The sequence below is a fragment of the Tachyglossus aculeatus genome, chromosome 2 (genome assembly GCF_015852505.1).
Source record: "Tachyglossus aculeatus isolate mTacAcu1 chromosome 2, mTacAcu1.pri, whole genome shotgun sequence".
In the NCBI taxonomy this organism is placed as follows: Eukaryota; Metazoa; Chordata; class Mammalia; order Monotremata; family Tachyglossidae; genus Tachyglossus; species Tachyglossus aculeatus.
Window position 1 is genome coordinate 144,746,037 of NC_052067.1, and position 25,929 is coordinate 144,771,965.

The 25,929-nt window shown below is 44.2% G+C and overlaps 1 protein-coding gene and 1 non-coding gene across 2 annotated transcripts in view; both read left to right on the forward strand.

The window, feature by feature from the left end:
* BICD1 (BICD cargo adaptor 1) overlaps positions 1-25,929 on the forward strand; it is a 319,012-nt gene that overhangs the window by 203,661 nt on the left and 89,422 nt on the right. Inside the window, exons 3-4 of the mRNA XM_038765206.1 lie at positions 6,829-6,981; positions 16,382-16,819. Coding sequence (XP_038621134.1) covers positions 6,829-6,981; positions 16,382-16,819 — 591 coding nt within the window. The remainder of the gene's footprint in view (positions 1-6,828; positions 6,982-16,381; positions 16,820-25,929) is intronic.
* Positions 18,403-18,540, forward strand: LOC119924765. The gene has a single exon (XR_005449461.1). It is a non-coding gene; the product is annotated as a small nucleolar RNA SNORA7 (small nucleolar RNA).

Below are 25,929 nucleotides of genomic sequence, written 5' to 3' on the forward strand. Positions count from 1 at the left end.
AAAAACAGGATGCCACAAAAGGAGGAGCCTCCTGAAAAAAATAATTGAATGAACCAATAAATCCAGCTTTTTGTGGGCAGGGAATATGTCTACTACCTCTGTTTTTTTATTTTTTGATGACATGTTAAGTGTTTACTGTGTGCCAATCACTGTCCTAAGCAGCGGGGTAGATACAAGCTAATCAGATTGGACACAGTCCATGTCCCACATGGGGCTCACAGTCTTAATCCCCATTTTACAGATGAGGGAGGTGAAGTACAGAAAAGTGAAGCAACTTGCCCAAGGTCACACGGCAGACAAGTGGCAGAGCTAGGATTAGAACCCAGGTCCTTTGACTCCCACCTCCGTGCTCTATCCACTAGACCACGCTGCACTTGGGAGAGATTACAGTAGAACAGATTTGGTAGACATTTTCCCTGCCCATGAAAAGCTCACAGTCTAGAGGGGGAGGCGGCAATTAGTATAAATGAATAAATTTATAAATTTATTACTCTTTTTATTTATTTATTTATGTTACTTATACATATCTATTCTATTTATTTTATTTTGTTATTATGCTTGGTTTTGTTCTCTGTCTCCCCCTTTTAGACTGTGAGCCCACTGTTGGGTAGGGACTGTCTCTCTATGTTGCCAACTTGTACTTCCCGAGCGCTTAGTACAGTGCTCTGCACACAGTAAGCGCTCACTAAATACGATTGATTGATTGATTGATAAATGATGGTTATATAGATAAATGCTGTGGGGTTGGGGAGGAGTGTGTGAATAAAGAGAGCATTCATTCATTCATTCAATCGTATTTATTAAGCGCTTACTGTGTGCAGAGCACTGTACTAAGCCCTTGGGAAGTGCAAGGTGGCAACATATAGAGACGGTCCCTACCCAACAGCGGGCTCACAGCAAATCCAAATGTAAGGGCAGAAAGAACTGTAGGATGTGGCTTAGTGGATACAACAAGTGTCTGGGAATCAGAAGGTCATGGGTTGTAATCCCAGCTCCACCACTTGTCTGCTGTATGACCTTGGACAAGTCACTTCACTTCTCTGTGCCTCAGTGACCTCATCTGTAAAATGGGGATTGAGATTGTGAGTCCTATGTGGGACAGGGACTGTGTCCAGCCCGATTTGCTCGTACCCACTCCAGCACTTGGTACAGTGCCTGGCACATAGTAAGTGGACCTCATCTGTAAAATGGGGATTGAGATTGTGAGTCCTGAGTGGGACAGGGACTGTGTCCAACCCGATTTGCTCGTACCCACTCCAGCACTTAGTACAGTGCCTGGCACATAGTAAGCGCTTAACAAATACCATAATTAGGAGAAGAGGAAATGAGAGCTTAGTCAGAGATGGTCTCTTGGAGAAGATGTGCCTTCAATAAGGGGAGAGGGATCATCTGTCGGATACAAAGAGGGACGGTGTTCTGGACCAGGGGCAGGATGTGGGTGAGAGGTAGATGCATTAAAGGCACAGTGAGTAATAATAATAATAATAATAATAATAATAATAATGGCTTTTATTAAGCGTTTACTATGTGCAAAGCACTGTTCTAAGCCCTGGGGAGGACATAAGGTGATCAGGTTGTCCCACAGGGGGCTCACAGCCTTAATCCCCATTTTACAAATGAGGGAACTGAGGCCCAGAGAAGTGAAGTGACTTGCCCAAAGTCACACAGCTGACAACTGGTGGAGCCAGGATTCGAACCCACGACCTCTGACTCCAAAGCCCGGGCTCTTTCCACTGAGCCACGCTGCTTCTCCAAGGAGAGCAGCGAGGTGAAGTAGGAGGGGGTGAGGGGATTGACAGCTTTAAAACTGATGGTTTCTGTTTGATGTGGAGGTGGACAGACAACCACTGGAAGTTATTGAGGATTAGGGAAAGATGGCCCAAATTGTTTTGTAGAAAAATGACCCGGGCAGCAGAGTGAGCCTGTTGTTGGGTAGGGACCGTCTCTATATGTTGCCAACTTGTACTTCCCAAGCGCTTAGTACAGTGCTCTGCACACAGTAAGCGCTCAATAAATATGATTGAATGAATGAATGAAAGTATGGACTGGAGTGGGGAGAGACAGGAGTAAGGAGGTCAGCAAGGTGGCTGATACAGTAATAATAATAGTAATAATGGTATTTGTTAAGCGCTTACTATGTGCAAAGCACTGTTCTAAGCGCTGGGGGGATACAAGGTGATCAGGTTGTCCCACATAGGGCTCACAGTCTTAATCCCCATTTTACAGATGAGGTAATTGAGTCCCAGAGAAGTTAAGTGGCTTTCCCAAGTCACACAGCTGACTAGTGAGAAGCAGCGTGGCTCAATGGAAAGAGCCCGGGCTTGGGAGTCAGAGGTCGTGGGTTCTAATCCCGGCTCTGCCGCTGGTCAACTGTGTGACTTTGGGCAAGTCACTTCACTTCTCTGGGCCTCAGTTCCCTCATCTGTAAAATGGGGATTAAGACTGTGAGCCCCATGTGGGACAACCTGATCACCTTGTACCCACCCAGTGCTTAGAACAGTGTTTTGCACATAGTAAGCACTTAACAAATACCATCATTATTATCATTATTATTAAGTGGTGGAGTCGGGATGTGAACCCATGACCTCTGACTCCCAAGCCTGTGTTGTTTCCACTGAGCCACACTGCATCAAGGCGGGATATAGTGGAAATGCTTGGATTAATTAATTCATTCATTCAATCGTATTTATTGAGTGCTTACTGTGTGCAGAGCACTGTACTAAGCTCTTGGGAAGTACAAATTGGCAACATATAGAGACGGTCCCTACCCAACAGTGGGCTCACAGTCTAGAAGGGGGAGACAGACAACAGAACAAAACATATTAACAAAATCAAGCAGCGTGAATGGAGAGGAAAGGGCAAATGTGAAGGTTGAACCGACAGGATTCAGTGAAAGATGGAATGTGTGGGTTGAATGAGAGAGAGGAGTCAAGGAGAACGTCAAGGTTACAGGCTTGTGAGACAGAGAGGATGATGTTCCTGTCTACAGTGACAGAAAAGTCAGGGGAAGGGCAGAGTTTGTGTGGGAAGATAAGAAGTTTTGTATTGGACGTGTTCAGCGTGAGTTGTCAATGGAACATCCGAGTAGGAATGTCCTGAAGGCCGGTGGAAATGAGAGACTGCAGAAAAGGAGAGCAGTCAGGGCTGGAGACGTTGATTTGAGAATCATCCCCATAGAAATGGTAGTTGAAGCCATGGGAGTAAATGAATTCTCCAAGGGAGTGAGTTTAGATGGAGAATACAAGGGGACACAAGATATTCAAGTCTTTCTGCCGTATTAGCCCTGAGGAGCAGCATGGTCTGGTGGAAAAAGCGTGGGCTGTTCAGGGCAAAACTGACTCCATTTTTGTGCAAAGCAAGAGTGACTCCATCTTATTCAAGGCCACACATCGTGCACTGGATCTGGCCTCTCGTGTTAGGTCACATGAACGGAAAAAGGCTGTCTACTCGATGACATAAGGCAGGGATTTACAAATGGAAAATGGCTGTTTACTCGGCACAAACCAGGAGCTTGCAGTTAGATCCCACCCCGTGTTGCTAATTGGCTGTGTAACCCAATAAAAACTAGTCGGTGGAGGCAGAACGGGGCTGTTCGTCACTTGTATCCCACTGGGATGAACGGGCAGACAGCCACTTTCCTACTCTTTTCTGCTCTTCGGCTCGCCTCTCAAGAGTCCGTTCTTACTTAATCCTACCAGGGTACTACGACCTCTGCGCCGCTCCTCCCTGACTGACGGGTGATGGTTGGAGAGACAAGAAATCCACAACACGGGCCTAGGATTCAGATGACCTGGATTCTAATCCCGGCTCTGTGTGAACTTGAGCGAGTCATTTGACTTCTCCGTGCTTCAGTTTCATTCATTCATTCATTCAATCGTATTTATTGAGTGCTTACTGTGTGCAGAGCACTGTACTAAGCGCTTGGGAAGTACAAGTCGGCAACAGATCGAGACGGTCCCTACCCAACAACGGGCTCACAGTCTAGAAGGGGGAGACAGACAACGAAACAAAACATGTAGACAGGTGTCAAAATCGTCAGAACAAATAGAATTATAGCTGTATGCACATCGTTAACAAAATAAATAGAATGGTAAATATGTACAAGTAAAATGAATAGAGTAATAAATCTTTGAGGAGGGAAGTGACATGCCCAGAGCGTTTCTGTACCTTATCTGTAAAATGTGGAGTCAATGCCTGTTCTCCCTCCTACTTAGACTGTGAGCCCCATGTGCGACAGCGACCGTGTCCAACCTGATTAACTTGTATCTATCCTAGCACTTAGAACAGTTTGTGGTATGTAGGAAGTGCTTAACAAATACGAGAATAAGAATACATGTTCATACACAGCTTCCTTTAGCTCTTGTGAGTATACAGGCTCTTTGGTTGCTTTATTTAGTATTTCGTGTTTCTCTAGTGTTTGTTCTGCTCCCACCTTAAGTAAACAATATGTCTCCTGGTGTTCTCCATCAGAGTGTAATTCCTTGAGGGCAGGGACTGTGTCCCTTATTTTTATGGAACTCTTCCAAGTTCCCGACTCTCTCCGAATGCAGTAATTATTCAGTAAATGTGATTTAATAACTGACTGCAGTAGCACCTAATTGCATTATTAGTCCCACACCAAAAAGAGATGAAATTGGTGAACAGAACACTCATTTTCTTGCAGTAACAATTTTTTTTATTACTCTGATGGTAATAGTTTCTTGTCTTCCCCATTAGAGTGTAAGCTCAGTGTGCGCTGGGAATGTCTCCCATGATAGCTTTGTACTTCACAAGGCATTGCATTAATCAATCAATCAATTAACTAGTGGTATTTATTAATAATAATAATAATAATGTTGGCATTTATTAAGAGCTTACTATGTGCAAAGCACTGTTCTAAGCGGTGTGGAGGTTACAGGGTGATCAGGTTGTCCCACGGGGGGCTCACAGTCTTAATCCACATTTTACCGATGAGGTAACTGAGGCACAGAGAAGTTAAGTGACTTGCTGAAAGTCACACAGCTGACAACTGGTGGAGCCGAGATTTGAACCCCTAACCTCTGACTCCAAAGCCCTTGCTCTTTCCACTGAGCCATGCTGCTTCTTTATTAAGCGCTTGGTGTATGCAAGTATATTCTAGACTGTGAGCCCACTGTTGGGTAGGGACCGTCTCTATATGTTGCCAACTTGTACTTCCCAAGTGCTTAGTACAGTGCTCTGCACACAGTAAGTGCTCAATAAATACGATTGATTGATTGATATGCAGATCACTGTAGTAAGCGCTTGGAAGAGTATAGTCATTCATCCAATTGTATTTATTGAGCACTTACTATGTGCAGAGCACTGTACTAAGCACTTGGGAAGAACAATTCAGCAATGAATAGTGACAGTCCCTGCCCACCAGTCTAGAGGGGGAGACAGACATTGATATTAATAAGTAATTTGTAATATTTAATTTTTAGGTATGTACTTAAGTGCTGTGGGGTTGAGGGTGGGACAAATATCAAATTCTCAAAGGTCACGGATCAGAGTGCGTAGAAGATGGAGAAGGGAAAGCCGAGCTGGGGAAAAGAGAGCTTAACTGGGGAAAGCCTCTCAAAGGCAATCTGACTATAATAAGAGTTTGAAGGGTTGGGAGAGTGGTGGTCTGGTGTCTATAGAAGCAGCGTGGCTTAGTGGAAAGAGCCCAGGCTTTGGAGTCAGAGGTCATGGGTTCAAATCCCAGCTCCGCCACTTAGCTGTGTGACCGTGGGCAAGTCACTTAACTTCTCTGGGCCTCAGTTCCCTCATCTGTAAAATGGGGATTAAAACTGTGAGCCCCCTGTGGGACAACCTCATCACCTTTTAACCTCCCCAGCACTTAGAATAGTGCTTTGCACATAGTAAGCGCTTAATAAATGCTGTCATTATCATTATAGACGGGGAGGGGGTTCCAGGCTAAAGGGAGAACGTGGGACAAGGATTGCAGGCAAAATAAACCCTGCAATTTATATATTTATATATCTGCAATTTGCATATTTATAGCCCTCCTTTCCTCTTCTGCCACTCCCTTCTGCATCACCCTGACTTGCTCTTGTCATCCACTACACACCAGCCCCACAGCACTTATGTCCCTATCTGTCATTTATGTATGTATGTACGTATGTATATATATACATATATTTGTTAATGTATGTAATGTGTATATATATATATATATGTTAATGTCTGTCTCCCCCTCCTCTAGACTGTAAGCTCACTGTGGGCAGGTAATGTGTCTTTTTATTCTTGTATTATACTCTTCCAAGTGCTTAGGGGACCTCCTTTAGACTGTAAGCTCACTGTGGGCAGGTAATGTGTCTTTTTATTCTTGTATTATACTCTTCCAAGTGCTTAGGAGAAGCAGCGTGGCTCAGTGGAAAGAGCACAGGCTTTGGAGTCAGGGGTCATGGGTTCAAATCCCGGCTCCGCCACTTGTCAGCTGTGTGACTTTGGGCAAGTCACTTAACTTCTCTGGGCCTCAGTTACCTCATCTGTCAAATGGGGATTAAGACTGTGAGCCCCTCGTGGGACAACCTGATCACCTTGTAACCTTCCCAGTGCTTAGAAGAGTGCTTTGCGCATAGTAAGTGCTTAGTAAATGCCATTCTTCTTCTTCTTCTTAGTTCAGTGCTCTGCACACAGTAAGTGCTCAATAAGTACAACTGACCGACTGAATGACTGAGATATCCAGCAGGAGCTCAATAAATCTGACTCCTAATACCTCTGAAGTGTTTTTGTGAGCTTCAAGAAGGGGTCGGAGGTGGGAAGGTGAAGAACCAGGGTACAGTGAGAAAGTTGTATGTAACCGATTCATTCTTCTGCTTATAGAACAATGAAATGGTGGAGCTGCAGAGAGTAAGGATGAAGGATGAAATCCGAGAATACAAGTTTCGAGAGGCCCGGCTCCTTCAAGACTATACTGAACTGGAAGAGGAAAATATCACTTTGCAGAAGTTAGTGTCCACTCTGAAACAGAATCAGGTAAGCCTAAAAGAATTTGATCACCCTGTCATCCATCTAGATTCTTGTGTCCGTTCTCATTTAATAAACTATCTCCCCTGTTCAGTTTGGGTGACGACTCATCTCGGTCGATAGTAGTTTCTAATGACATTTTGACATCTCCTGCAATTTCAAAACGTTAAGTTCCTCACCCCAACGTCCATAAAGATATTTCTCTTCTTTGGTCCTCCAATTCCATGTTTTAAATATATCTTTCAAAACCCGCTTTTTTGGTCAAGATTCTCAAACATTCCTTGGGATATTTGGGAGAGGGGGAAGAGTCGGGCTACTCAGAACTTAATACTTACAGGGACATTCCTAAATATTGCAGTGAATACTGCATTTATCTTTAGTGATGATAATAGCGATAGGCAGTGAACAGAATACCCTCATTGTCCATGAGAATGGGGACCACTAGATGATTTTATTAGCAAAGCTTGTGCAGATACCCTACCCAGGGGCTGGTTTTCTGCCTCACTTTGTTTTAGGGCTAAGCAAACCACCCTGAACTGTCTGTGGAAGGACACAGTGGAAAGGCACCGCAACTGCCCAGCAGTAAAATGGAGATTTTTTATTAAATGCCCTGAGATTTCTGAATAAAAAAAATTTAGCAAGTGTAAATTGTTAAGAACACACGGCTTCGGAGGTGGGGAATGTCTGCTCTCCATTTCCTCCTGACTATAATCTATCCTTCTCAGAAGAGAGTATATTTATGTGAGAAGCATCGTAGAACAGTGGATAGAGCATGGGTCTGGGAGAAAGAAGGTCATGGATTCTGATCCCAGTGCCTCCATTTGTCTGCCGTGTGACCTTGGGCAAGTCACTTCACTTCTCTGGGCTTCAGTTACCTGATCTGTAAAATGGGGATCAAGATTGTGAGTCCCACGTGAGACAGGGACTGTGTCCAGCCCGATTTTCTTATATCTACCCCAGCGCCTGGCACATAGTAAGTGCTTAATAAACACCATTATTATTAATATTATATTCCTCATGTCTCCCGTAGTTGATTGAAAAAAGCATTGCAGGTAATCATTTGCACAGTCAGAACAGTCTCTCCCTCCTACTTAGCCTGTGAACCCTATGTGGGACAGAGACCGTGTCCAACCTGCTTATCTTGTATCGACCAATTGATGGTATTTATTGAGCCCTTATTACATGCAGAGGACTTTGCTAAGCCCTTGAGATAATAATAATAATAATAATAATAATAATAATAATAATAATAATAATAATAATAATAGCATTTGTTAAGCGCTTATTATGTGCAAAGCACTGATCTAAGCACTGGGGGGATACAAGGTGATCAGGCTGTCCCACGTGGGGCTCACAGTTTTAATCCCCATTTTACAGATGAGGTAACTGAGGCTCAGAGAAGTTAAGTGTCCAATGTCACACAGTACAATACAACAGAATTTGCAGACACATTCCCTGCCATAATGAGCTTACATTCTAGAGGGACTGTAAGTCAGTTCTTAATACAGTGTTTGGCATACAATCAGAACTTAACAAATACCACAATTTCTAATACTACTACTACTAATAATAATAATATAAACTGTAATTTCATTTAGTTTCCCTGTTTTGTTAGGTAAACATTAGAAAAGCAGCTATCTTTTGCTGATATAGTCTGTGGAGAGTTTTTAATGCATGGAACTGTGTACGTGCTTTGAAAATTCATGGGAGCAATGCCTGATACATGGTAGGCCCTTAATAAATGATAGCAATAATAATAATAATCAGCAGCATGGCTCAGTGGAAAGCACGGGCTTTGGAGTCAGAGGTCATGGGTTCAAATCCCGGCTCCTCTAGTTGTCAGCTGTGTGACTTTGGGCAAGTCACTTAACTTCTCTGTGCCTCAGTTCCCTCATCTGTAAAGTGGGGATTAAGACTCTGAGCTCCCTGTGGGACCACCTCATCACCTGGTAACCTCCCCAGCGCTTAGAACAGTGCTCTTCCTAGAGCACTGGGAAGCCTTCCCATACTGAGCCCCCCCTTCCTCTCCCCCTCGTTCCCCTCTCCATACCCCCATCTTACCTCCTTCCCTTCCCCACAGCACCTGTATATATGCATATATGTTTGTACATATTTATTACTCTATTTATTTACTTATTTATTTTACTTGTACATCTCTATTCTATTTTATTTTGTTAATATGTTTGGTTTTGTTCTCTGTCTCCCCCTTCTAGACTGTGAGCCCACTGTTGCCAACTTGTACTTCCCAAGCGCTTAGTACAGTGCTCTGCACACAGTAAGCGCTCAATAAATATGATTGATTGATTGATTGCACATAGTAAGCACTTAATAAATGCCATCATTATTATTATAGTATTTGTTAAGCGCTTACTACGTGCAAAGCACTGTTCTAAGCGCTGGGGAGGTTACAAGGTAATCATGTTGTCCCATGGGCTCACAATCTTAATCCCCATTTTACAGATGAGGTAACTGAGGCACAGAGAAATTAAGTGGCTTGCCCAAGGTCACACAGCAGACAAGAGGCAGAACCAGAATTAGAACCCACATCCCCTGACTCCCAAGCCTTTGCTCTTTCCACTAAGCCATGCCGCTTCTCCAAATACCAATGTCATTATGATCTTGATAAACTTTAGCCCAATGTTCAAATGTGTAACAACACTTCAGTACCTGGTGTTAGTATTGATGACTAAAATCAAATATTCTGTCATAAGTTTCCCATGTTGATAGCAGTCACCATAGTCTAATATTCTGTGAAACAGCAAAAGCAACATAAAAAATGGTTGATTGATTCCAAGAGCGGGGCTAAGCCAAGGCAGATATTCATTCATTCTTTCATTCATTCATTTGTATTTATTGAGCGCTTACTGTGTGCAGAACACTATACCACACACTTGGGGAAATACAATACAGCAGTAAAAAAGATACAATCCCACCCCACAACAAACTCACTGTCTAGATTTTATTCTGATGACTTGACACCTGACCACATGTTTTGTTTTGTTGTCTGTCTCCCCCTTCTAGACTGGGAGCCCCTTGTTGGGTAGGGACCGTCTCTATATGTTGCCAACTTGTACTTCCCAAGCGCTTTGTACAGTGCTCTGCACACAGTAAGCGCTCAATAAATACGATTGAATAAATGAATGAATTGTCCCAGTATCCTCCTGGAGAGTTAGCTTATCAATCAATGGTAATTAATTAATTAATTAATTATGGTATTTGTTAAGCAGTTACTATGTGCCAAGCATTTTTCTAAGCACTAGTAGATACAAGGTTGTCCCACGTGGGGCTCACAGTCCTAATCCCCATTTTACAGATAGGGTGACTGAGGCACAGAGGAGTTAAGTGACTTGCCCAAGATCACACAGCGGACAAGTGGCGGCGCCGGGTTCCATCGTATTTATTGAGCGTTTACTGTGTGCAGAGCACTGTCCTAGGCACTTGGGAAGTACAGGTCGGCAACAAATGGAGACGGTCCCTACCCAACAACGGGCTCACGGTCTAGAAACAGATCGAAGTTCCTCGTCTGCCATAGCCACAAATAACCAAGTGGTTCAGTGACTTGCCCACTTCTGCTCCTGGGTCTCCTGTGCCCAGGCTGAATCTTCCACAGAAACCTCCTCCTTGGTTCCTGAACATCGCATCTTTAGCTCATATTGTGTTTACTCCTTTCGTTAGGCACACAGTGTCTATCCACGTCCTCCCCCTGGCCTGGAATGCCCTCGCTCCGCACATCCGCCAAGCTAGCTCTCTTCCTCCCTTCAAAGCCCTCCTGAGAGCTCACCTCCTCCAGGAGGCCTTCCCAGACTGAGCCCCCTTTTTCCTCTCCTCCTCCCCTTTCCCCCCACCCTACCTCCTTCCCCTCCCCACAGCACCTGTGTATATGTTTGGACAGATTTATTTATTTTACCTGTACATATTTATGTTGCCAATTTGTACTTCCCAAGCGCTTAGTACAGTGCTCTGCACATAGTAAGCGCTCAATAAATACGATTGATGATGATGATGATTAGAACCCACAACCTCTGACTCCCAAGACTGGCCTCCTTCCACTAAGCCACGCCGGTATTTACGGAGTGCTTCCTGGGTGTGGAGCACTGTACTAAACACTTGGGAGAGTCCAGTAGGACAGAATTGGTAGATACTTTCTCCTCCCACAAGGAGCTTCCAGTCAAGAGGGGGACTAATTTAGTAGAAGCAGGCCTTCCACATAGCTCTTACTCCAGGACTGTCCTGTCCTGATGACCACAATTCTCCTAAACTCCCCTGTGACTTCTTCTTGCCAATGCTGGGGATGCTGTCAAGGGACGGTTTGGAAAAATAATCCCCTTGAGGTAGCCCGAGTCGAAGCCGTAACTTTCCCCAGCTCCTTTGGTCATCCGGCATTTAGAACAAGGCTTGGCATATAGTAAGCGCTCAACAAATGCCATCGTTATTATTCAACGCAAACTATCTTTACTCACGTAGCTTGCCTCGGGGAGACTCAGCTCGCCCTTCTTCATGTGAGAATTCAGTCCCAAGTTCCCCACAGGTCTTGGACCTAAGCTGACACAACGAACCCTGTTTGGGTAAGGTAACGTCAGGGGTCGAAGCTATCCTCCACTCTCTTCTCCCCTTCAATTAATCGTTCGCATTTATCAAGGGCCTACCGTGTGTAGAGCGCTGTACTAAGCGTATGGGAGAGGACAACGGAGTTGATAGGCATGATTCCTTTCCTCCAGTAACTCACCCCTGAGTCAGGCGGTTGGCCGGTCGGGTTGCCGAGTGAATCTGTTAAATTAGTCCCCCTCTCGACTGGAAACTCCTGTGGGCAGGAAACGTGGCTACCAAATCTGTTCTGTTGGACACTCCCAAGTGTTCACTACAGTGCTGCACCCACAGGAAGAGCTCAGTATATACCATTGATTGATAAGTCAACTCTCCAGTATCTGCAGGAGGATACCAGGATGATATTTGCCTTGGATCAGTTCTGCTCTTGGAACCAATCAATCAATCAGTGGTATTTATTGAATGCTTATCGGGTGCAGAGCGCTGTACTAAATGCTTGTGAGAGTACAATATAACAGAATTGGTAGGCAATTTCCCTGCCCACACCACACTTACGGTGTTGGTAAAAAGGCAGTTTCATCCCTGGACTGATAGAAGAGGAATGCTTGAGGTTGGAATGGAAGACTCTTGAGAAAAAATCAGGTTACTCTGCTCCTCCTCTCTGGGGGAGGGCCAGGGCCAACCAGGATCTCCCACCACTGACAAAATTCCTCCTTCTCCTCCTTCTCCTCTTTTTCCCCCTCCTCCTCCTCCTTCTCCTTCTCCTCCTCCTTCTCCTCCTCCTCCTCCTTCTCCTCCTCCTTTATACAGCCAGAGAGCATTTCTAGCAACTTGCCCTTACCCATGGATCACACATCATAAGCAATGCTTTGGGTGGCATTTGGTTGCTTTACTGAAGGCTTTGTACACAATATTTCATTCATTCAATTGTATTTATTGAGCGTTTACTGTGTGCAGAGCACTGTACTAAGTGCTTAGGAAGTACAAATTGGCAACATTATCATCATCATCATCATCAATCATATTTATTGAGCGCTTACTATGTGCAGAGCACTGTACTAAGTGCTTGGGAAGTACGAATCGGCAACATATAGAGACGGTCCCTACCCAACAATGGGCTCACAGTCTAGAAAGGGGAGACAGATAACAAAACACCCAACATACACGAAACCATTCCTTGAGAATGTTAGAGTGAAAAAACATGAATGGGCTTTGAATGTAAACACAAATGAATCAAGCTTGAAATTTCTTTTTAATTTAGGAGAACAAATCATCACTGAATAGATGCACTATTCTATCAAGCATTCCCCTATTAGCTCCCAGCTGGGCTACATCTGCACGATACCATCAAATTTTCTGTTTTATTTGAACAGATGGGAACTCCTTATGTCATAAGGAGACAAGTAGTCTTAGATGACTTTTATTTCCCAAGCATTTTTGACGAATTTACTCAGGTGAATTTAATCTAAATGATTTTTTTTCCTTCTTATGAAACATCGGAAAGTTTAAAATAATTTTTCGAATGGTATTTGGTAAGTTTTTTTATTCCAGATTTTCAGCTACAGGCCCTAAGTGCTGGGGTCGATACAAAATAATCCAGTTGGACTCAATCGTTCCCTGTGCCATATAAAACTCACAGTCCAAGTAGAAGGAAGAACGGGTGTTGAATCCGAGGCCCAGAGAAATTAAGTGACTTGCCCAAGGTCAGAGAGCAGGCAAGCAGCGGAGTTGGGATCAGAAACCAGGTCCTCTAACTCCAAGGCCTGGCATTTTAACAAAAATAATTGCGGCATTTGTTAAGCACTTATTATGTGCCAGGCACTGTACTAAGCGCTGGGGTGGTTACAAGCAAATTGGGTTGGACACAGTCCCTGTACCACAGGGGATTCACAGTCTCAACCCCCATTTCACAGATGAAGCACAGAAAAGTGAAGTGGCTTGCCTGAGGTCACACAGCAGACGTGGCAGAGTCAGGATTAGAACTCATGACCTTCAGACTCCCGGGCCTGTAGAGAAGCAGCATGGCTCTGTGGAAAGAGCCCGGGCTTTGGAGTCAGAGGTCATGGGCTCAAATCCTGGCTCCGCCACTTGTCAGCTGTGTGACTTTGGGCAAGCCACTTCACTTCTCTGGGCCTCAGTTCCCTCATCTGTCAAATCGGGATGAAGACTGTGAGTCCCCCATGGGACAACCTGATCACCTTGAAACCTCGTCAGCGCTTAGAACAGTGCTTTGCACATAGTAAGCACTTAATAAATGCCATTATTATTATTATTACACCATGCTGCTTCTCTCTTTCCACTAGGCCACACTGTTTCTAGAGTGTTCTAGTATTCTCTCCAGATATCTGTCTGCATTAATCTGGCCTGATCTCATATAACATTTCTAAGGAACAACCAAGACACTCTTGTCTCAAAACCATTTCTAGGAGTAAGCAGCCATTTTTTCCCCCAAATTAATTTCGTTTGGATGTGTTGATCCAAGAGCAGAATCTACAGGGTTTTGCGATTCAACATGGGTCTTTAACATATACTGCAGCCCTTTCTTCTGAGAAAATACATATTTTATATAGGTGATGTCCTGATTGCGGTCTCTAAAAACCGAAAAACTACAATTTAGGGTTTTTTTAATTTTATTTGTTTAGCGCTTGCCATGTGTCAAGTGGTGTTCAAAGCTCGGCTAGTCAGTCTGGCAGTCCGTCAATCATATTTATTCATTCATTCAATCGTATTTATTGAGCGCTTACTGTGTACGGAGCACTGTACTGAGCACTTGGGAGAGTACAAAGTAACAATATAACAGACATTCCCTGCCCACAGTGAGCTTATAGTCTAAACGGTGAGGATACAAGTTAATCAGCCCAATTATAGTAACAACTATATTTATAGTTATATGTTATAGTTATAGCTCTGCACATAGTAAGCATTCAATAAAGAGAAGCAGTGTGGCTTAGTGGAAAGAGCACAAGCTTGGGAGTCAGAGGATGTGGGTTCTAATCCTGCCTCTGCCACTCATCTGCTGTGTGGCCTTGGGCAAGTCACTTAAGTTCTCTGTGCCTCAGTTACCTCATCTGTAAAATGGGGATTAAAGGTGTGAGCCCCACATGGGACAGCCTGATTACCCTGTATCTACCCCAGCACTTAGAACAGTGCTTACCACATAGTAAGCACTTAACAAATACCATAATCATTATTTTTTTATGGCATTTGTTGTTATTTTATGATTTTTGTTATTTTATGGCATTGTTATTATGAATGAATGAATGAATGAATGAATGAGTAAAAACAATTCTCTCCCAAAATGATTAGCAAAGCCATAAAAATAACCTTTATCAGATTTCTGACAGCTTTCTTTCTTGACTGGGGCATAGTCTAATTTTGTAACTTGACATTGAACAAATGTTTCTAAAATATATAATAAAATGTAAACACAAGCCTACAAGCTCAAAAACCCTGAGGAATAACTGAGTGAATGATATTTCTTCCAGGAACCCAGTTTCACTGTAACTGTGGTGTGGTTAAATAGTCGTTTTGGAACTGGACCTGTCTGTTTTCATGGAGTGTACAAGTTGGCAACATATAGAGACGGTCCCTATTCATTCATTCAATTGTATTTATTGAGCACTTACTGTGTGCAGAGCACTGTACTAAGCGCCTGGGAAGTACAAGTTGGCAACATATAGAGACGGTCCCTACCCAACAATGGGCTCACAGTCTAGAAGGGGGAGACAGACAACAAGACAAAACATGTGGACAGGTGTCAAGTCATCAGAATAAATAGAAATAAAGCTAGATGCACTGTGAGCCCACTGTTGGGTAGGGACTGTCTCTATATGTTGCCAACTTGTACTTCCCAAGCGCTTAGTACAGTGCTCTGCACACAGTAAGTGCTCCATAAATACGATTGATGATGATGATGATGATGATCATTAACACAATAAATAGAAGAGTAAATATGTCTGTGTCCTACCTGGGGCTCACAGTCTTAATCCCCGTTTTATGGATGAGAAAATTAGGCACTGAGAAGTGAAGCGCCGTGCCCAAGATCACACAACAGAAAAGTGGTGGAGCCAGGATCAGAATCCAATCAGTCAATCAATTTATTGAATGTTTACTGTGTGCAGTGCACTGTACTAAGCACTTGGAAGACTACAGTATGACGGTAAAACAGACATATTCCCTGCCCACAGTGAGCTTACGATGGAGAAGGGGACCCTGCGCCCTATCGAATAAGCCACCCTGCTTCACTTGCCAACATCTCCCTATTCATTCATTCATTCAATCATATTTATTGAGCGCTTACTGTGTGCAGAGCACTGTACTAGGTGCTTGGGAAGTACAAGTTGGCAACATATAGAGACAGTCCCTACCCAAAAGCGGGTTCACAGTTTTACTTGTACATATCTATTCTATTTATTTTATTTGGTTAGTATGTTTGGTTTTGTTCTCTGTCTCCCCCTTTTAGACTGTGAGCCCACTGTTGGGTAGGTACTGTCTCTATATATTGCCAACTTGTACTTCCCAAGCGCTTAGTACAGTGCTCTGCACGCAGTAAGCGCTCAATAAATACTATTGATGATGATGTTGATGATATAGAGATGGTCCCTACCCAACAGTGGGCTCACAGTCTAGAAATCAATAATCTAACTGCAGCTCGGGATGAGAATGAGGTAAATCCTTTTCACCTGGTCATGCCCGATCGCTGGCAAACTGAGGGGTTTTTTGTGTACTTAGAACAGTGCTTTGCACATAGTAAGCACTTAACAAATGCCATCATTATTATTATTATACCCTGAGGCTAATTGTTGGCAGGTTTATACGACTCAATTTTCAGTTTCTGGAATGTTCCTTGCCCTATCTGATTCAGGTGGAATACGAAGGTTTAAAGCACGAGATCAAACGATTTGAGGAGGATACGGTGCTCCTGAACAGCCAGCTGGAGGACGCCATCCGGTTGAAGGAGATCGCGGAGCACCAGCTGGAGGAAGCCCTGGAGACTTTAAAGAATGAGCGCGAGCAGAAGAACAGCCTGAGGAAGGAGCTTGCCCAGTACATCAACCTCAACGACAGCATGTACAATAACCACGTGAACCTCGCGGTGGACGGACTCAAGTTTACCGAGGACGGGAGCGAACCCAACAATGACGACAAGATCAACGGGCACCTCCACGTGCCCCTGGGGAAGCTGAGCGGAGATTATCGGACTCCCTCCGGGAGGAAAGGAGACGCGCTGAACCCCGTCTCGGACCTCTTCAGCGAGCTGAACATCTCGGAAATGCAGAAACTGAAGCAGCAGCTGATGCAGGTAAGGAGCGGGCTTTAGAACTGGGCCAAGACATCCTCTCTTAGGAGTCAAGGATCGAGCCACCGATCCATCACTCATATTTATTGGGCTCTGACTGGGTGTGGAGTTCAATTTTCAATTTGATTCAGTCATTTTGAGTGAGTGCTTACTGGGTGTAAAGCGCTGTACTAAGCGCTGGGGAGAGTACCATAGAACAATAAACAGACGCATTCCTTGACCACAACGAGCTGACAGTCTAGCGGGGGAGGCAGACATTAATCTGAATATCTGTTGCCGAATTGTACTTTCTAAGTGCTTAGTACAGTGCTCTGCACACAGTAAGCGCTCAATAAATACGATTGAATGAATGAATAAATAAATAAATCAATAAAACACTGATATGTACACATCAGAGCACTGGACTAAGCGGTTGGGAGGGTACAATTCAGCAGAATCGGCAGACCCATTCCCTGCCTATAACGATCTTACGGTCTAGAGGGGGAGACCCACATTAATATGAATAAATCATTTATAAAATGTAATTTAAAGTTATATACCCAGATGCTGCGGGTTTAGGGGTGGGACGAATATCAAACATCCAAAGGTCACAGATCCTAGCGCAAAGAAGATGCAGAAGGGAGAGTGCACTGGGGAAAAGAGCGTGTAATCAGGGAAGGCCTCTTGGAGGAGATACCACCTTAATAAGGCTAATGATACATACATCAGTCAGTCGTATTTATTGAGCATTACTGTGTGCATAGCACTGTACTAAGCACTTGGGAGTGTACAATATAACAATAAACAGACACATTCCCTACCCACAATGAGTCTAGAAGGGGAGAAGGACATTAATATAAAGAAATAAATTCCAGGCAGGTACATAAGTGTGGTGGGACTGGGAGGGGGATTGTATAAAGGCAGCAAGTCAAGGCAACACAGAAAGGAGTGGAAGAAGAGGAAAGGAGGGTTTAATCAGGGAAGGCCTCTTGGAGGAGGTGTACCAGGTGAGGTGAATTAAGGGAGAAAGTCAGGGTGACACAGAATGGAGTGGGAGAAGAAATGAGGGCTTAGTCAGGGACTCCCCAGGGACCCTAGGCCAGGGGAAAAGATCTCCTTAGCAGAAGCTTTTTATTCCAAAGTTTCAGCTACAGGCTCTTGGCTTTGGGGGTTTCCTAGTGACACTGTTGGGGGGAAACATTGCTTACCTCTCAGCACTCTGTGCATGGAGCTTGTCTTGAATGAAGCCCTTTGTGAGTGTATGTACCTGCAGGGGAGAAAATGAGGTGAGAGATTTTAGAAATCAACAGCCTCTTCTAGAGGGGTGCCCATCGAAAAGGAGAGAATGAGAACCTACAAAAAGATGAACAAATCAAAAGCATTGTGTAAAAATGAACAGGGTAAACAGTTTTTATCCATTGGCAGCTTGCAATGGATCTGATCACCCTTGGATCACTGATAAAGTGATTTTAAAGAAAGCAATAGTGGAACTGTTTTTAAAAAGACATCGGAATTCAGTAACCTCTAATTGGTTCAGCATCAGTGGCAATAATGATAATAATAATGACGATGATTGTGGTGTTTGTTAAGCACTTACTATGTGGCAAACCCTCTCAGGATCGCACCTGGAGAGTTTCCAGTACTCTACCAGTTTCAGCTGCAGGAGGGAGAGTCAAGCGGAGACCTACCCGTTCCATTCCTAGCTTAACCAGTGGCTAGTGAGTGGAAGGTAATCGGCTACAAGTCAAAACTCACCTGTGCTGGGCAGCACCGTCATGGGAGGGAGTTGAGTGGGGAGACTCAAGTTTACTGCGCGGAAGGCGGCAATGGAAAACCATTTCTGGATTTTTACCAAGAAATCTCTACGGATCCACTACCAGAACATTTGCAGATGGAGGTGGGGTGTTTTGGGAGAGATGTGTCCATGGAGTCGCTATGGGTGGGAAACGACTCAACGGCATAAGACGAGATGTACCGAGCACTGTACTAAGCGCTGGGGTAGATATAACGTAATCAGGTCCCACTTGGGACTCACGGTTGAAGTAGTAGGGAGAACAGGTATTGAATCCCCATTTTGGAGATGGAAAGTATAGAAAGTACAGAAAAGTAAAGTGATATGCCTGAAATTACTGAGCAGGTAGGTGGCAGAGCTGAGATTAGAACCCAGGTCCTCTGACTCCCAGGCCTATCAGTCAATAATAATAATAATAATAATGATGATGGCATTTGTTAAGCACTTACTATGTGCAAAGCACCGTTCTATGCACTGGGGAGGTTACAACGTGATCAGGTTGTCCCGTGAGGGGCTCACAGTCTTAATCCCCCATTTTACAGATGAGGTAACTGAGGCCCAGAGAAGTGAAGTGACTTGCCCAAGGTCATACAGCTGAAACTTGGCCAAGCGGGATTTGAACCCATGACCTCTGACTCCAAAGCCCGTGCTCTTTCCACTGAACCACACTGCTTTAATGCAACACTTGTATTCATTGAGTTTTTATTGTGTGCAGAGCATTGTACTAAGCACTTGGGAGAGTAAACTGTAACAATATAAGAGATACATTCCCTGCCCACAACGAGCTTACAGTCAAAGGGGGAGACAGATCTTAATAGAAATAAATAAATTACTGATATAGACAGAAGTGCTGTGGAGCTGAGTGGCTGGGTGTGGTGAAGAAATGGAACAAATAAAGGTGGTGCAGAAGGGAGAAAAGGAAATGAGGGTTTAGTCAGGGTATAATAATACTGATAATAATGGCATTTATTAAGCGCTTACTATGTGCAAAGCACTGTTCTAAGCGCTGGCGAGATTACAAGGTGATCAGGCTGTCCCCCGGGGGGCTCACAGTCTTCATCCCCATTTTACAGATGAGGTAACTGAGGCCCAGAGAAGTGAAGTGATTGCCCAAAGTCACACAGCTGACAAGTGGCAGAGCCGGGATTTGAACCCATGAACTCTGACTCCAAAGCCCGGGCTCTTTCCACTGAGCCACGCTGCTTCTCGAAGGCCTGTTGGAGGAGATGTGCCTTCAGTAAGGCTTTGAAGAGGGGGAGAGTCATTTTCCGTCGTATATGCAGAGGAAGGGCATTCCAGGCCAGAGGCAGGATCAATCAATCAATCAATTGTATTTATTAATCAATCAATCAATCAATCATATTTATTGAGTGCTTACTGTGTGCAGAGCACTGTACTAAGCGCTTGGGAAGTACAAGTTGGCAACATATCATCATCATCATCAATCATATTTATTGAGCGCTTACTATGTGCAGAGCACTGTACTAAGCGCTTGGGAAGTACAAATTGGCAACATATAGAGACAGTCCCTACCCAACAGTGGGCTCACAGTCTAAAAGGGGGAGACAGAGAACAAAACCAAACATATTAACAAAATAAAATAAATAGAATAGATATGTGCAAGTAAAATAAATAAATAAATAGAGTAATAAATATGCACAAACATATATACATATATACAGGTGCTGTGGAGAAGGGAAGGAGGTAAGATGAGGGGGATGGAGAGGGGGATGGGGGGAGAGGAAGGAAGGGGCTCAGTCTGGGAAGGCCTCCTGGAGGAGGTGAGCTCTCAGTAGGGCCTTGATTGAGCGCTTACTGTGTGCAGAGCACTGTACTAAGCGCTTGGGACGTACAAGTTGGCAACATATAGAGACAGTCCCTACCCAGTAGTGGGCTCACAGTCTAGAAGGGGGAGACAAAGGGGAGAAGGGGGAGGATGTGGGCGAGAGGTCAGTGGTGAGATAGATGAGATTGAGGCACAGTGAGAATGTTAATAATAATAATAGAAGAGCAAAGTGTGTGGGCTGGGTTGTAATAGAAGAGCAGCAAGATGAGGTAGGGGGGGAAAGGTAATTAAAGCCGGTATTAAGGAGTTTCTGTTTTATGCGGAGGTGGATTGGCAACCACTGGAGTGTTTCGAGGAGCGGGGTGACATGTCCTGATTATTTTTGTAGAAAAATGATCGGGGCAGCAGAGTGAACTATGGACTGGAGTGGGGAAAGACAGGAGGCTGGGAGGTCAGCATGGAGGCTGATGCATCACAGAAGCAGTGTGGCATAGTGGATAGAGCAAGGGCCTCGTAGTCAAAGGGTAATGGGTTCTAATCCTGGCTCTACCACTTTTCTGCTGCGTGACCTTGGGCAAGTCATTAACTTCTCTGTGCCTCAGTTCTCTCATCTATAAAGTGGGGTTTAAGACTGTGAGCCCTATGTGGGACAGGGACTGTGTCCAACCCAATTATCTTGTATCTACTCCAGCATTAAGAACAGTGCCTGGCACAGAGTAAGGACTTAACAAATACCATTATTATCATTATTATTATTATTATTATTAATCAAGGCAGGATAGAATAAGTGCTTCAATTAATGTGGCATTTGTTTGGATGGAGAGGAAAGGGTGGATTTTAGCGATGCTATGAAGGTTGAAGATTGAAGGATTTAATGAGAGATCGAATATATGGGTTGAATAATAATAATACTAATAATGATGGTATTTGTTAAGCACTTACTATGTGCAAATCACTGTTCTAAGCACTGGATGACAGAGATGAATCAAGAATAACGCCAAAGTATGGGCTTGTGAGATAGGAATAATGGTGGTGCCATAGAGAAGCAGCGTGGCTCAGTGGAAAAGGGCCCGGGCTTTGGAGTCAGAGGTCACGGGTTTAAATCCTGGCTCTGCCAATTGTCAGCTCTGTGACTTTGGGTAAGTCACTTAACTTCTCTAGGCCTCAGTTACCTCAACTGTAAAATGGGGATTAAGACTGTGAGCCCCCCGTGGGACAATCTGATCACCTTGTAACCTCCGCAATGCTTAGAACAGTGCTTTGCACATACATAGGGTATTTGTTAAGCACTCACTATGTGCCAGGCACTGTACTAAGTGCTGGGGTAGATACAAGCTAATCAGGTTGAACATAGTCCCTGGCTCACATGGGCCTCAGAGTCATAAGGGAAGCAGCATAGTGGATAGAGCACAGGCCGGAGAGTAAGAAGGTCATGCGTTCTAATCCTGGCTCCACCACTTGTCTGCCGTATGGCCTTGGGCAAGTCACTTCACTTCTCTGTGCCTCATTTACCTCATCTGTAAATTGGGGATTGAGACTGTGAGCCCCACGTGGGACAGGGACTTTGTTCAACCCGATTTGCTTAACCCCAGCACTTAGTACAGTGCCTGGCATATAGTGAGTGCTTAACAAATACCACAATTATTATTATTATTATTATTAGTAATCCCCTTTTGACAAGAGGGGACTGAGGCCCAGAGCAGTGAAGTGCCTTGCCAAAGGTCACGCAGCAGCGTGGCTCAGTGGAAAGAGCCCGGGCTTTGGAGTCAGAGGTCAGGGGTTCAAATTCTGTCTCCCGCAATTGTCGGCTGTGTGACTTTGGGCAAGTCACTTCACTTCTCTGTGCCTCAGTTCCCTCATCTGTAAAATGGGGATTAAGACTGGGAGCCCCCAGTGGGACAACCTGATCACCTTGTTACCTCCCCAGCGCTTAGAACAGTGCTTTGCACATAGTAAGCGCTTAATAAATGCCATCATTATTATTATAAGAGGGGAAATCAGGATTAGAACCTCAGTCCTTTTGACACCCAGGCCGGTGCTCTTTTCAGTAAGCCATTCTGCTTTTCTAAGTCCTTTGACGGTAACAAGAACTAAGCACACGCACCATCTCTGAAGGGCAAAGGAGAGATGCAATCTCATTCCTCTCTTTCCTCCCTCACTTCTTCCCGACCTTAGCTGTCAGCAGGGACCTGTGACAGGAGCCTGTCATCAGCTGTGACAGACACCTCTGGTCCGCCTCTTCCACAAGTGATTCAGCTCATGACCCCTCACTCCCCTCTCCCCCAGGCTCACACAAATCATCAAAATCTTGCTCTGCTCTTGGGTACCCTGTAGGTGTTTCTCCTTCCCCTCATTCATTCAATCATATTTATTGAGGGCTTACTGTGTGCAGAGTACTGTACTAAGCACTTCCTCCTCCTCCTTTTCCTCTTCTTTCTCCTTCCCGTCCTAGTTTTCTTCCTCTTTCCCCTTCCCTTCTGTGCCACAGATCACACACAAAATTCCTCTGCCTCTTCATTCATTCATTCAATCCTGTTTATCGAGTGCTTACTGTGTGCAGAGCACTGTACTAAGTGCTTGGGAAGTACAATTTGGCAACATATAGAGATGGTCCCTCTTCATACGTGGTTATTAAAACTTTAAGGATCACCACAAATGTTTTCATCTTTCGTAGATTTTAGCCTTTAAAGTACTTAATAGATGTTAATTTAAAACAAAATTGATCCCTAGCACTTTAAGGAAAGAAGTGATTCTGAAGTGTCCAAATAGAACTTGGTTTGGGGCTATTTTTCAACTAGACTTCCCTGCCTTCCCAGTGTGGAGACGGTCGATTCCACAACTCCTCTCCCAATTGTCAGTTAAGCAATTAATGGGATTTGTTTAAAACTCACTATGTGCAGAGCCCTGTAGTGAGCGCTTAGGAGAATGCAATACAACAGGATTAACAGATACAATACCAAGCTTACAATCTTATAATAATATTAATAATTGTGGTATTTGGTAAGTGCTTACTATGTGCCAGGTATTGTTCAAAAGGCTAGGGTAGATACAAGCAAATCGGGTTGGACACAGTCCCTGTCCCACATAGGGCTCACGGTCATTCATTCAGTTGTATTTATTGAGCGCTTACTGTGTGCAGAGCACTGTACTAAGCGCTTGAGAAGCACAAGTTGGCAACATATAGAGACATTCCCTACCCAACAATGGGCTCACAGTCTAGAAGGGGGAGACAGACAACAAAACAAAACATGTGGACGGGTGTCAAGTCACCAAAACAAATAGAATTAAAGCTAAATGCACATCATTAACAAAATAAATAGAATAGTAAATATGTACAAGCAAAATAAATAGAGTAATAAATCTGTACAAACATATATACAGGTGCCGTGGAGAGGGGAAGGAGGTAGGGCGGGTGGGATGGGGAGGAGGAGAGGGAAAAGGGGGTTCAGTTTGGGAAGGCCTCTTGGAGGATTTGAGCTCTCAGTAGGGCTTTGAAGGGAGGAAGAGAGCGAGCTTGGCGGATGGGCAGAGGGAGGGCATTCCAGGCCCGGGGGATGATGTGGACCGGGGGTTTACGGCGGGACAGGTGAGAACAAGGCGATTAGCAACAGAGGAGCTGAGGGTGCTGGCTGGGCTGGAGAAGGAGAGAAGGGAGGGGAGGTAGGAGGGGGCAAGGCCCTACTGAGAGTTCACCTCCTCCAGGAGGCCTTCCCAGACTGAGCCCCTTCCTTCCTCTCCCCCTCGTCCCCCCTCCACCCCCCAATCTTACCTCCTCCCTTCCCCACAGCACCTGTATATATGTATATATGTTTGTACATATTTGTTACTCTATTTATTTAACTTGTACATATCAATTCTATTTATTTTATTTTGTTAGTATGTTTGGTTTTGTTCTCTGTCTCCCCTTTTTAGACTGTGAGCCCACTGTTGGGTAGGGACTGTCTCTATATGTTGCCAACTTGTACTTCCCAAGCGCTTAGTACAGTGCTTTGCACACAGTAAGAGCTCAATAAATACGATTGATGATGATGATGATCTTAACCCCTATTTCACAGATGAGGGAACGGAAGCACAGAGAGGTGAAGCGACTTGGAAGACAGACATTGATATGACTAAATAAGAAATTTATAATATATAACTTGAAGGTATATACTTAAGTGCCGTGGGGTTGGGGGTAGAATGAATATCAAGTGTCCAAAGGCCGCAGAACTAAGTGCATAGAAAACGCAGTGGCTAACGTGGCTTTATACAGTAGGGTACATCTACACTCCTCGCTCCCCCTCTCCCTCTCATGGCTCAGTGGAAAGAGCCCAGGATTTGGAGTCAGAGGTAATGGGTTCAAATCCCAGCTCCGCTAATTGTCAGCTGTGTGACTTTGGGCAAGTCACTTCACTTCTCTGGGCCTCAGTTCCCTCATCTGTAAAATAGGGACTAAGACTGTGAGCCCCACGTGGGACAACCTGATCACCTTGTATCCCCCCAGCACTTAGAACAGTGCTTTGCACATAGTAAGCGCTTAATAAATACCATTATTATTATTATTATTCTCCCCCGCCCTCCACCCAACACACACACACGGAACAATTCCATTCAGAAATCTTCTGAGCATATATTTCTTGGGATTTTGACATTGAACCTGACAGCACGATTCACAGGAGGCGGGGAATTGAAAGGAGAGAAAGACACAGAGCAGTTCAAGCCTTTACACACATGCCTCTAAGCGAGTAACAAGGGGCCTTATCCTTTCATTAAATAGTATTTATTACGCGCTTACTGTGTGCAGAGCACCAGCCTGAATTCTGGCCTAAACCGTCACTAGCAGAATCTGGTTCTTCTTTTTCTAGTGTTTTCTAATGTTTTTCAAAGACCTTCGTGTAAAAATTCCTATTAGTCCCTTAAAAGCAGAAGGTAATTTCAGCCTCACAGACGATTCAAGGATCTGTATTGGCAATCTTGGTCCTTTATCTATCCCAGATCTTATTTGCCTTTCACATAAATTGATAAATTGGGATCTGCACTATTCAAGCAGAGCCTCTTCACCAGGCAACAACATTTGAAGTAAAAGGTATTAGGAGGGAATTGAAATCTGTGCGGTTAGGTACATTTATCAAGCAATGTCGACTTGTTTTCACACTTGAAAGTAAATGCCATCGGATCCATTTTAAATCTCAAGGCCCTGCTATTAATAATCCAGTTCGTTTGTGCTTTGTAAGTCTGCTTGTGTGACCTTGGGCAAGTCACTTACCTTCTCTGTGCCTCAGTCCCTCATCTGTAAAATGGGGATTAAGACTGTGAGCCCCATGTGGGACAACCTTATTACCTTATATCTTCTCCAGTGCTTAGAACAGTGCTTGGCACATAGTAAGCGTTTAACAAATACCATTATTATTATTAGTAGTAGTATAAGGAAAAGCTACATATTAATCTGAAAGAGTTATTTATCAATCTGTTTGTGGGCAAAGATCTAGATTAACTGGATACTTATGGTAATGTATGGATTGTTTTCTTGCGATGTATACAAATGTTGAGGATGTTTTGGAAGTCTCTACATTCAGA